General features: G+C 52.4%; 1 protein-coding gene across 1 annotated transcript; it reads right to left on the minus strand.

Annotated features, from left to right (window-relative positions):
• Positions 1 to 391: 391 nt before the first annotated feature.
• On the minus strand, positions 392 to 11,874 carry LOC119114719 (sphingomyelin phosphodiesterase; the record flags this gene model as incomplete). Its single annotated transcript, XM_037238735.1, is given in 3 exon segments — positions 392 to 553; positions 1,875 to 2,041; positions 11,385 to 11,874. Coding segments are annotated over 3 exon segments (405 nt in total), but the record flags the coding sequence as incomplete, so codon positions are not given.
• Between the last annotated feature and the right edge of the window lie 1,551 nt (positions 11,875 to 13,425).

Consider the following 13,425-nt stretch of genomic DNA (forward strand, 5'->3'; position numbering starts at 1 on the left):
ACACACACACACACACACATACACACACATACACACACATACACACACACACACACACACAACACAACACACACACACACACACAACACACACACACACACACACACAACACACACACACACACACACACACACACACACACACACACACACACACACACATATATATATATATATATATATATATATATATATATATATATATATATATATATATATATACATATAAACATGCGTGTGGGGGGGGGTGCGTGCGTGTGCGTGTGTTGTGCGTGTGTCTGTGCGTATATATGTGCATTAGGTTCCGAATAAGACTGACCCCGACGCGCGGCCCGACGGGACCGGATCGCGCCTGCAGCCCGGCCTGCTGACGGCACCGGACCCGTCCTCACCGGGTAGTTCTCCAGCCGGCGACGGAGGGCGGCGGTGCTCGGCTCTGGCAGCTCCAGCTTCACGTCCATCTCCAGCGGACGCCGGGCGCACGACTTCAGGTACAGCGCGCACATATCGCTGGCGCTTAGCGGGCTGTTGCGCACGATGTACGTCAGGGACTCCTGTCGGCGGGGCGCGGTCGCGGGGTGGTAAGACGACCACCGTCAGACACGAGGCGACGGCTCGTGTGCACTGTCACAGGCATCACCGTAGAAAGGGTGTGCGGTGTAGATGAACGTGCAGCACGATGCAGAACCACGACAGACCAGTGCGTCGGAAACGTTGGCCTTGCGGTGCTTGTCCGGCAGCAAGTGCTACGGCTGGCTGCGTTTCTCTCGCCGATGCATTGGCACTCGACCTTTCGGCTTCCCCCATTGCAATGAACAGACATCCAGTGAGAGGTCAAGGAGGAATGGGAATGAGTGGTACACAGTGCATGCATTTGATAGTTGTGCAATTGTACACTAATCAGGTAACGACCATGTTTTGCAACACATCCAGCCTCAGATCGAATCTGAAACACCACACATCTGCTTTCCAACGCACTTTGCATACCAGTAATCCCACGAACCGTCTAAAGCGCACGTGTCGTCGTGCATGTCTAGCACCACGTGTGTGACTGCGGGCTCGTGCCGTGACCGCCGTCAGCAAGCCTGCGGCCAGGGGCAGCGCAGCAGGAGGGGGTAGGGGGTGGAGGGGTGGGGGGGGGGGCAGAAGGTGCAGTGGTCTTACCTGCCAGGGGGCAGGAGAAAGCGCTCTTCATTTATTAACATGCGTCTCGAACAAAACTACAAAATATGTGTACCTTGGTGAGATGAATTTTAAAACGTTTTGCACTTGACCCGTGTATTTCAGCCTTTTACGTGTCACGTCCTGTAGTAATAAAGTTGTTCTGAGAGATATGCACGGAAAATGTAGGAAATTATTACATCCACCGTATAATTGACGCACACAGAATTTCGTGGACTGACACAGCATTTCTAATATAGGCACGACTTCACAGACATTCATGATGTGGACAAACCTTCACAGACATACAGAGACCTACATAGACCTACGCAACTCTACACAGATCTGTACAAAACCACAGAACTGTACAGACCTACACATTCAGATCTATACAACAGACCTACGCCTACCTCTACAAACCTACACAGGCCTAAACGGACCTGCACATACATGTGCAGACTTACACAGGCTTCCACAGACATATACAGAACTGCACAGACTTACACAGACCCGCACAGACTTACACAGACTTATACAGGCTTCCGCATAAATACACAGGTCTATACAGACATATACAGACCTGCACACACCTGCACAGACTTACACAGGCTTCCACAGACATACACAGGCCTACACAGGCCTACACAGACCTGTACAGACCTGCATAGGCTTACACAGGCTACCATAGACAGACACAGACCCACACAGACTTACCGCCCAGCTGTCGATGTAGCCGACGCAGACCGTGCGTGCCACGGGCACCAGTCCGCAGAACAGCTTCGCCTTGCTGCGCAGCAGACTGCTGGAGCCAGTGAGCCGCACCAGGCCGACCACCAGACCGCCGACAGCTTTACAGCTGGAGCACCTGACCTTGTCGAACACTGCAACGAAGCCATAGCCGCGTCAAAGTGCGAAACGTCTGTTTCAACGGCTAAACGGGACCCCAGTCGGAACAGACAGCATGAGATGACATTCCTTGTGACGTTTGTTCTACTTAATCATAGCATGCTACTGTCCAGAGGCGGATCCAGAGGAGATGGATGCGGGCCCATGCCCCCTCCCCTCGCAAGCTCGCGCAACACGTTCTAAATGCATTTTAAATGATGGCATATTTTTTACTCCTTCATAACAAGCAAAGCAAAAGTCCGCACCGGTCATCAGCCATCGGCTGATGACGTCAGCCAGCCGGCTAGCTGTAAATAAGCTAGGAATCAAGTTTGTGTTTGATTTCAATTATATTTAGCAGCCTACTATAGTTTGTTTTGCGATGTCTCTCCGAAAACGTAGCCCCAAAATGACGCGATTCACAATGTTCTGGAGAAAATGCGTTAGCTCCATGTATTTGCACACGTAGTACGTCTAGTTTTCTATGGCTGCGCACAGAAACATGGGATTCTGCAAAAGATCATTTCAAGATTCTTAAAACTTAAAGGGAATGTTCCACATTTACAAGGGGGTTTGAACTGGAATAGCCATATTGAAGACCTTTCGATGCTGTTCACAATCCTACCCTTCTTAAGACCTAAGCCCTTCTTCTTTCTGAGCTACAAGCCCGCGAAAATAGAGACAGGTAAATTCGGGGAGAGTATTTCAAAATCACCTTGACATTCATGACGCTATATTAGCATCATTCAAATCCCGCTATTCCATAAGCCACGCAACGATCAAAGCCAAAAACCAATGTTGTCGAGGCGTTCATATCAAGCGCTCGTAAGAGCGATTTTCAGATATAACGACCGTCAACTGGCTCTCAATCATTGTTGTGCAAAGTACGATAACGTAATCAAACCACGACGCATTGGGAGCATACTTACTTAACAGAGAGTTGTGCTGTCTAGAGCGGTTTTTTCCTCTTAAAACGTATACCAATAGTTATATGTGAGCCTGTTTCATCATATCTGACGCTTGGTCCAATATCTTCAAATGTGAAACGTGCCGTTAATGGCCGGAGTGCGATGGTTTTGGCTTAAGGGGCCTGAAACTCTATGGGCACCACAATGTTGCGAGCCCCCTCCCCCTTTACGACATCCTGGACCCGCCCCTATAAGTGCCTGGTTGAAAAGCCTGCCTCACTGGTGTCTCGGTTGTGCCGCTTTGGTGCCAAATATGCCACAACATAACCGATCAGTGTGCGACACCTGTTTGTGACGAGTTCATTATAATATCGCGTTAAGCGTTGGCCCCTGTAATTGCAACTCGCTGGATACCAGATGCAAGCCACCGTCGTTGGCAAAGGCTGGTGGGTGAGTCGGGGAGCGCTGCTCTGGACCAAACGCTCCCTCGGTGTAACCCAGCATTCTGAGTAGCGGTCTACGGTAGCTACCCTGCTACCTCAGACTGCTACTCCGCTACCGGACTGAGGTAGCGGTAGTGGAGTAGGAGTCTGAGGTAGCGGCAAAATATGCATTATGCAGCTAGTGTGTACTCGGCATTCAGCACTCGCCGAAGTGTTCATACATCTGTCAGTTAAGTATGCTTGGTGTGCCATTGCTTCTCAGCATCATTCTCGGCTTAACGACGATGTCTGCGTGTTTAAAGGGAGTGCTCAACATTAAGATGGGGTTTTGAGCTGGAACTGCCATACGGAGACTTTTCAGTGCTGTTCACAATCTTACCCTCCTTCAAGCCTAAGCCCCTCTAGTTTCTGACCTATACGCCCGCGGAAATGGGGCGAGTATTTCAAGATCACCTTCGCATTTATTTTTTTGCATCGCATTCATGCTGTCATTATAACGTCATTCACATCCTACCATTCCATAAGCGATGTGGCTATCAAGACCAAAAAAGATAATTGTCGAGGCGTTCATATCTGGCGTTCGTGAGCACGATTTCCGGGTGTCACGGCCGTCGATTGACTTTCAATCGCAATACGATGACGTAATCAGACCATGACGCATTGAGTAGCCTGTTTACCAAACAGAAAACTGCGCTGTCTAGAGCAGTCTTTTCCACTTAAAAAGCATGATATTAGTTATAAGTGACCTTATTGCATCATACCAATGCTTGCTTCAGCATCTGCAAAAATGAAACATCCCTTAAATGTGGTGTCGGTCAGGTATGGTCCGGAAAACATCGTGCCTCCTGGCGCCACCTGGACCTGCCTGCGATGGGACCAGACAAAGCCTCGCCGTCGGCGGGTCTCGTCCAGTGGCGGCGAGCATTTTCGCAAGGGCTGGTAGCTCGTTACAACACCATCTCGCCCGGTATGAGGCGCCGGGTTGGGTCAGAGTCTGGTCCGGTCCGGCTGTGAGCGACTTCAGGGTCACCGACCTCGACTGAACAGCGACTGAATGCCATCATTTGTGGGCGTCTAACTGCTGTGTGACTATAACTCCCAACTACTAAATGTACCGTGCCCTCACTACTTTCAGTACAAGGTATAGGTGCATTTAATTATGTGTTGCTTGCATTGTCCGATTCCGTTCCCAACATTTTCAGAGTACAACGTTTCAACATAAGAGCCCAACGTTTTTACTTTGTGATGTTGCTGTGGTCATTTCCTTACATTTCGAAGTGTTGTGCCTGGCGTGATTTGAAATGTATATTTTGGACAATGCTGGTATCATTGACTCCCTTCGTCATGTGTTGGTAACATGTATTGATTTGGTTTCAAAACTGATGATCGCCAAAGATGCTGTTAGATTGCATCTTAAATCTCTTCTCACACCATTTAAGCTTACCTTCAAAAACATCCAAACGATCTTCAAATGTGCTGTAGGTAAGGCATGTCAAATTGCACCCCCCCCCCCCTCCCCTCCTCCCCCGATAACTGCATAAATTTACGCCTCCAATTGGCTCCAACTAAAGACAGCAGGCATGGCCATGCTCAATCCAGAAATGAGCTCTTACTGGGATAATCAAGGCTTTGGAATTACGGGACCTGAGATTTCATTGCACCAATCGGCACGCAGCTCGCCTTGGCACCAGTTAATGTTGGGTCGCCAGGATGTGTGTTATTGTGTCATCACAGCTCACCGTCTCCGGGGCCCCAGGAGCGGCCAGCACACAGATGCGACAAGAGCAACGGTCTTGTGGAAACAAATGTTGGCTTCAGCTAGTACTCCCGTTTATAGCTTGTTAACTATACGCGGGAGTTTCTTATAGACAAAATTCGTTTCCTTGAACCTATTGGGACTTTTTCGCGGACGTGGTGTATTCTTTAATTGAGAACGTGTGGCATCAGCCACAAGCCTGGCTTGGTTTCCGTGTATCCTTTCGTTAAATTGAGAACGTTTGGCAGTAGCGGCAAGCCTCGCTTGATTTCCTGGCATCTTTTCGTTTAATTGAGAACATGTGGCACTCCGGCAAACCTCGCCTGGGTTTCCGGATATCCATTCTCACAGAAAACAAGGACCATTTTAACACGGCTACGCTCACACGAGTAGGCATTAAAAGATAAACGCACCGCTCTCCGCATTTGTCATATAAGTACTGCTTTTTTGGTAACTATAGGGTGCGCCAAATTCTGGGCAAGGGCTTAAAATACACTTCTGTGTTAAATCTTCCACCTCAGTCTGCGCCCGACTGCGACCCCAATGGAAGGTGTGCCGGTTACCTGCGCCCAACCGTGACCCCGGTGGTAGGTGTGCCGGTCACCTGCGCCCGACTGCGACCCCGGTGGTAGGTGTGCCGGTCACCTGTGCCCAACCGTGACCCCGGTGGAAGCTGTGCCGGTCACCTGCGCCCAACCGTGACCCCAGTGGAAGCTGTGCCCGTCACCTGCGCCCAACCGTGACCCCGGTGGAGGCTGTGCCGGTCACCTGCGCCCAACCGTGACCCCAGTGGAAGCTGTGCCGGTCACCTGCGCCCAACCGTAACCCCGGTGGAAGCTGTGCCGGTCACCTGCGCCCAACTGGGACCCCGGTGGTAGGTGTGCCGGTCACCTGCGCCCGACTGCGACCCCGGTGGTAGGTGTGCCGGTCACCTGCGCCCAACCGCGACCCCGGTGGTAGGTGTGCCGGTCACCTGCGCCCGACTGCGACCCCGGTGGAAGCTGTGCCGGTCACCTGCGCCCAACCGTGACCCCGGTGGAAGGTGTGCCGGCCACCTGTGCGCCGCCCCTCCGCTGTTACGATGGCTTACTGTGGTGCACCCCGGGCAATGACAAAGGACATGATTTATGAGTCGGGGAAAACAGCTGCCGGCATTTCATACCGCCACATTGTAAACCTTGAGCCTCGATAGCATACACCAGCCACGCAAAAGGATATCCGTTTGTTCCTTTGATTTGAGTCGATATTTTTCACATGTCCTATCCAGGTTTAACAGATAGGCAGCTTATGTTTCGTTACGAACTGCACAATGAACCTCATGCATGATAGCATGGTGGTGTGCTGCCCCATTCATGTCAACTTCTCTGCTGCTGTTAATTTTGTCTATGGAGCCTGTTACCCTGCCTATGGAGCCTGCACCCTCTGCACTGGAAAGGATAAGTCTTATTGGTGTATCGTCCTATTACATAAAGATCGCATCCATATACGGACGGAACGCATCGTCCTTGGGCTTAGAGCTACTGGCATGGGGCGCAACCCACCTAGTCATTTAAATTTACGGGTGGGACCTTTCAGGGATGTGGCTAACCTATCGGAGGTTAGACGGCCCCGGAAAGTTAGTAAGCGACACTGACAGAGTGGCATGCTGAGAAAACACAAAACAATGCCGGATGATGTTGCGGTTAAGGTACACAGGGTTGACCCAGGTCACCCGTGGCTGACCCCGTCCCTATCCCTCTCCCCAACAGCCAATCACATGTGCCGCCACCAATAGGTATCGGCTCCCGGAATATGTATTCTAATTATCGATATGTCAATTTATCGTTTGTTCAAAATTGTGTTCACCAGATTATTCTACAGGCCACGTCATTAACGCTATTGTGGGTCAGCACCGAATCTAGAGGCAGCTCGCTTTCGCATAACTTGATATGCAGTGAAATTCCTCATGGCGATTTGTTCATGTACGTTGTGTGAGATGATAAAATGTCAAACCAGACGGAGCTGACCTCGTTATAAGCAGGCGCGGATCTAGCCTGGAGTTTGGGGGGGGGGGGGCAAAACTGTTCGTCGCCAGCTGACTGGTGCGGGATCCGAGGTCCAGTGCATGGTGCCTCTCGCGAGTACCTAGTAGTGACACCATTCAAAACCGAAAAAAAACACCGAAATGCTTTTGGATCTTAAACAGAAGTTAAAACAAAACAGTTAAAGCAGTTAACGTTAAGACAGACGGTAAGTAGACGAAACTTGTATGAAGTTCTCCGAATGTTTTGGGGGGGGGGCAAAACATACCCTCAGGGGTTTTGGGGGCCATAGCCCGGTAGCCTCCCCCAGGATCCGTCTATGGTTATAAGTTACCTTAGGTTAGCGCTATGTCAATTTACCCAACACGTGCGGTAGTGGACACACGTGGCCGTCACCATTGTGTTGCTTTTTCCTCAGAGAAGAGTGGGGTAATGGCAGACGGGCGGTAATGCCGGGAGAGAGACGCCGACAGCAGTACGCGCAGCGCATAGCTACCTGCCGCTACCTTTAATTTCTCGTCGCCAGCTGTTCCCTTAATCTGCTCTTCAAAGCAATCATCTGCCGACCTTCACCGCACTTTGTGAAATGGTCGCAGCGCTTTGTTTTTTGAATGTTTGTTTTAGATTTATGAATGCTTCGTTGCACGTTTTTCGTTGAATAAAGGGTGGCTACCTAGGTATGCTTTTCAGGCACTAAGCGGCTGTTGAAAGGGGACAAAACAGCTTGTCAATTTCCCGCTGAAAAGGGACAAAACAGCGTGTCAATTTCAGTTGACTACTTGCACTTGTGCTTGCTTTGATGGGTTTTCATTTTTCTTTATTTATAGGGTGTCTTCGTCTTCAGCACGTTTTTCCCCTTTTCACCTGGTCGACGTTAGGAATATCCGTTTTGGTAGCCCTGGGGAGTTTTTGTTGTTAACATACGCACGCGTACCATACCATGGTGCTTCCTGAGCACGGTGGGCAAATACGAGGCATGCTTCACGTTGCAATCCAGTAATGACACATGAATTTGACGAGACGTTGGAGCGCTGGGGTCTGTCACGATGTATCAGTGAGTGTTCCGTCGTTTGGTGGAACATCCCATTGATTTGACGTGACTCAGCGGCGACCAAAGCACTGGTTCTGTTTGAATGTCATCTTGATGTCAATGAGAGCGTCAACACTATATAACGCGCAAAACGCAAAACAGGCGATATAAATACTAACTCCGCGTTTTTCCGCGCATCATCCATTCTCATCTCTATGTCACTTTACTCTCAACTCATGATATGCTTATTAAGTAAAGCGCTTATGCGGAGACCGATGCAGCAATGTGTTATCTCGTTTAGATTGTTTCGTCCCTCCCGTGCTTTGTAGTTTGTGACAATTTAAGCTTGATTGTTGAGGTACAACCTGTGTTTTCAGCTCGGTGATGGGATATACGCGTAACAGATGAGATCCGGCGAAACAGCATTTGGCTTAGCATGCATCATGTCATGAATATATGGATACATACATATATATATGTATATTACGTACCCCCTATATATATATATATATATATATATATATATATATATATATATATATGGCGGTGCGCGCGCGTGCGTGCGTGCGTGCGTGTGTGTGTGTGTGTGTGTGTGTGTGTGTGTGTGTGTGTGTGTGTGTGTGTGTGTGTGTGTGTGTGTGTGTGTGTGTGTGTGTGTGTGTGTGTGTGTGTGTGTGTGTGTGTGTGTGTGTGTGTGTGTGTGTGTGTGTGTGTGTGTGTGTGTGTGTGTGTGTGTATGTGTGTGGTGTGTGTGTGTGTGTGTGTGTGTGTGTGTGTGTGTGTGTGTGTGTGTGTGTGTGTGTGTGTGTGTGTGTGTGTGTGTGTGTGTGTGTGTGTGTGTGCACGTTGATACAACTGAATTACCTACTCCAAAGGTATGAAACGAGTAAGGATGGATGCAAAGTTGCTTGGTAACTACCGATATCATAACACCATCAGTTATGGACATCTGTAGGTAGGGACAACTTCCCTATCTTTTGAGAATAAGTATAGCGCTCGTGGCGTAAAATGACATCAACATTTAAAAATGTTTCGCTATCACTCCAGTTTTTTACCTTTTGACCCCTGGTGAAAATACTACTGTCTGATCAAAGTGAGTCTATGTATCAGTTCAGTAGCGTTTTGAGATACCCCGAGTTTAATTGTGGAGAACGCGAGTGGCCTGACGTTTAAGGCCGCTAGCCCCGAGTACGGCGTTGGGTCTCCCATGTAGGACCGGCACCGCAGATTCCTGAGCGGGCGGCGGGCACACTGTAGCCATTGTTCTCTAGGTCCAGACAGCCTGTATGCTCGCCGACAGGGACGTCCGCGCATGCTGAGCACATCGTGATCTGCCGGGCGCAATGGTGTCTGGCGCAAGGGGCAGGCGGCGCGCGCGGAATTCCTGAAACGGCGCGGGCGGGCGCCGGATTCGACACCGGTGCTGCGGCGCTGGGGCGCCGCGGGATAAGCAGATGCGGGCGCGCGCGAGCTGTCTGGCACCCGTCACCCGGCAGATAACGCGGCACGGGTGCAGGGTCTCAGCTGCTCATGGGTGTGACCAACTGGAGTCCTTTCAGCTATAAAGTTGTAAATTACCGACACAGGTGGGGAGATAGGAGCACACATGTGTGGAGCCAGTGTATTCCATGGAAAGGAACAGAACGTGGCTTTAATGAAGTAAATAAAAAGGCGTTTTTCTTTGCTGAAAAGTCACGAAAAGTCACAGAGACACGCGGTTAAATGCATACTATTTCCCCCTTACTTGCACCTGCAAGTTAACGGAAAGGATAACTGCTCATTCTCCCCGTGACATCATTGGCTTTAATACGCATAAGTTCCTGGCTTCTTATGGTGACGCCTCTCCGCCGTGGGACTGGGCGGTCCCGCATACGGTGACCAGCTGACCCCTTGCGCCCGCGGGTCGGGGCACCCTACACGTGTGCGCTGATGATTGTCTGCGACGAACCCCCTCTGTGCGGAGCGCGAAAGCATGCTGCTCTATAGGATGGCGTGTCGTTCAATCCGGCTCCTGTACACAATATACACCTGTTATAAACAGCGTATTCTTACCTTTGCATGATACTGCATAAATGTATCGGCATGATTTTGTTGCTCATTACGTTATAGTTCTTGCTGTCAATGAATCGTCAGCCGACATGCATACCTTACAACTGATTTTGGTACATAAATCTCTTGGCCACGCGTCTGATTACGAAAACAAAAAATGCTTCAGTTTTTCATCAGTCACATGCATTGCCAACCAAACGCACGCACGCATGCACGCATGCACGCTGCACGTGCTGAAAGTGAAGTTAGATAAAGTACGAGATTCTGAAGTCTCCAGTCTCCAGAAAACGTCATTATGTGGAACAAGACCCGAAGCGTCAGCTAATATTTTTTCCGGGATATTCACCGCTGTTTGGGGAGCACCTGCGGAGGCAGGCGGCGTGTCTAAAGGACAGCAGATAAAGAAAGCACTGTCAATGATCAATGCGTACTTTTTAACGCGCTGGCGCGTTCCTGTTAGCTATATTGTTTTTGTCGCTGTTCTGGCTTCACGGTTGATATGGGTATCAAAAAGCACGTAAACTTCAGCAAATGATATCGAGAACAAGCGTAAAATAAATATGTCCTTTCCCGCCCAACAATGCCGTGGCTCGAGGCGCACGCCGACAGAAGGTTTCATGACGCAAGCTGTAGGAGCGACAATGGAGTTACTAAGCTGGATGAAGGCATAAGCAGGCCTGATCGGGACCCGGAGCTGAGATAGCACGGAGGCACAGGTGGCTGGCGCCAGGCAGCACGGAGTTACGGGCGACTGGCGCCATGCAGAACGGCACATTTCACCGGATCGAGAGCAGGGCGCTGGAGACACGACTGTCCCGCAGCTGACACCTTGGGCTGCGCTACGCTGCATCCAGGAGCCGAATCGTCGCACGGCAGAGCTGGAGACTTCCAGGCATCTGGCAGCGGGCACGTATGGGCTGTGGCTGTTCGAGTTATGTAAATCACTCCCTTTCCCGATCGAAGGCCACTCTTATGATAAGTGTACGCAGTCCCTCATTATAAACAAACTCCGCCACTGACTGCTGATCCCCACCATGTCGAGCCGGAGCGGAGTGTGCAGAGGGCAGGCATCACGACAGGTGCGTCTGGGCGCCGCAGGGCGGGACAAGTCCGTCCCATTATCTGCACTCACGTTTGCCTGCGGTGGCTGTGCTGGAGGCGGCCAGCAGCAGCACCAGCAGCGGCACCAGCAACGTCACGATCCTCATGGTGTCCGGCCGGCTCTTGGCCACGAGGTCCTGACGTGGTGCAGTCTCGCGGCACAGTCACGGTCAACGGTGCTCCCGGAGGCCGGGTCCCGGGGGCACGTCCACGGTCCTCGCCGCGGCCGCGCCGTCTGCCGCCGCGTCTCCGGAGCGGCGCGTGTCACCGTGCCCGCGCGGCGAAGCCTGGTCACCACACCCGTGCCGCTGCAGCGCGACCGCCGCCTCGTCCCGAGCGCCGCGTGTCGCGTCTGACAGCTCCACCCGGCTCGTGCGGCCGGAGCCTCCTTCCCTGCCGCGACTGGACAGACTGTGGCGCCGCCGCCGCCTGTGCGGCCGGCGCGCAACCGGGGCAGCTCCAAGGTCGCCCGCGCGCTCTGCGAAGCCCTTCCACGCTGATGCAGCGGCCGGGGGACTGAGGCCAGGTGCGTGCTATCGTGTGCGGGGCAGACTCGCCCCACATGCCGTGTACGCGGTCTCGCTCCCCAGTTCGGTAGTACCGCACGTCCCCAATTTACAGCTGGAATCGGGTTGGAGGATTACGGCGCTCGTAACTCAGTGGCTACGTGGGGCAATACCAACCCACCGGCCGCACGCTGTCATCACAGTGGTGTGTCAAGAGCTCACAGATCAACCCACGCACATGTGGCGCGTTTGGCTCGGTGCCAAACGACAGCTGACACACCTGGGATGACAAGTGTGGTCCCCGCCCGTCCGTGACATGTCCGGTTGGTGTTCGCGGTCTGTACTGTGAAGGCACTGATTGGTGGCTGTACGACCCCCGCCTGACCCGCACGGGCTGGTGGTTGTCCACTTCTTTTCGTCACCGTCATCCCTTCATCACGCCGACTGTCGGCACGCGTGATACAGTTTTCGAGACCGTCTTCTGTTTGAAACCGTTCATACCTTGCGGTGTTTCTAGTGAAAAATTGTAGGTCATGTGTGGCGTTGCACCTTTCGGATACATCCGCCTGCGTAGGGGTTTCCAACTTGGGAAGTTGCTTGACGTAAGAAAATGAGCTTCAGCCACCTGGACAGGAACATTCATCCATTGTTATCTGTAAGGCTCCAGTTTTGAAACATCTTGCGCGGCGAGCTGTTCCAACAACCACGGCCTATGCCGCTCAATAGAGCGGCAATGGATGTCAGCACGCACAAATTTAAGCAAAATACTCTCTTTTATTGCAGATCACAAATTGTTACAGTCTGCACCATCCCACGACCAAACAAAGTGCGCGGACGAAGCGATATCTTCTTTGAGAACTGGCTACAGCATGCGGCGGGCCGGGTCAGCCATTCAGAACACTCCGCGACGCACGGGAGCAATCGCAAACAAATAACGCAGGCGTCAAGCTACGGAAATACCAAATATACGATAATTGCACGGCACCGATCACAACGTGAGCAGATCTCGATCCCCGAGTGTGAGCGGAAGGCCGCAGCGGGAGCAGGCGTGCAACGCTCGACAGTCTGAGGACATAAGACGCCCGACCCTCCGGATTAGTGCTGCCGCCGCCGCCCGCCGCCGGGCAGCGGCCAGCGAGCAGTGCGCGCCCGGCAGCCGGCCCTCCCTGCAACGGCCGTCGTGCCGCGTCCCTTCCGCCCCTCCTAGCTAGCAACAGCACCTCTAGCAAGTCACTCCGTCAAAATAGCAACAATTAGGCCAGCCATCCGCCCTGTGCCGCGCGATCGTCGTAATCGTCGCCGCCCGCCCGTGGAGTCCCGCGAAGCTTGATCAGCCGGCGCGCGGCGGAAGCAGCCGGCGGCGGGCGGCCAGCGACGCCACCCACCGCGCAGCACGCCGCAGCGCCGCACAGACCGACACCGTACCCCGGGGTCGACCGTGCCGGGACAGTCCGCGTCGCCCGTCTGAGGACAGCGGCGCGGCTCAGCGCTCCTGGCGGCGCCGACTCGCGGGCCCGCGCGGCGACGCGCCCCGGCCCCGCCAACGAGATGTGCGGCGTTATGTGG

Source organism: Pollicipes pollicipes, unplaced genomic scaffold (genome assembly GCF_011947565.3).
Source record: "Pollicipes pollicipes isolate AB1234 unplaced genomic scaffold, Ppol_2.1 Scaffold_3076;HRSCAF=3608_pilon_pilon_pilon, whole genome shotgun sequence".
In the NCBI taxonomy this organism is placed as follows: domain Eukaryota; kingdom Metazoa; phylum Arthropoda; class Thecostraca; order Pollicipedomorpha; family Pollicipedidae; genus Pollicipes; species Pollicipes pollicipes.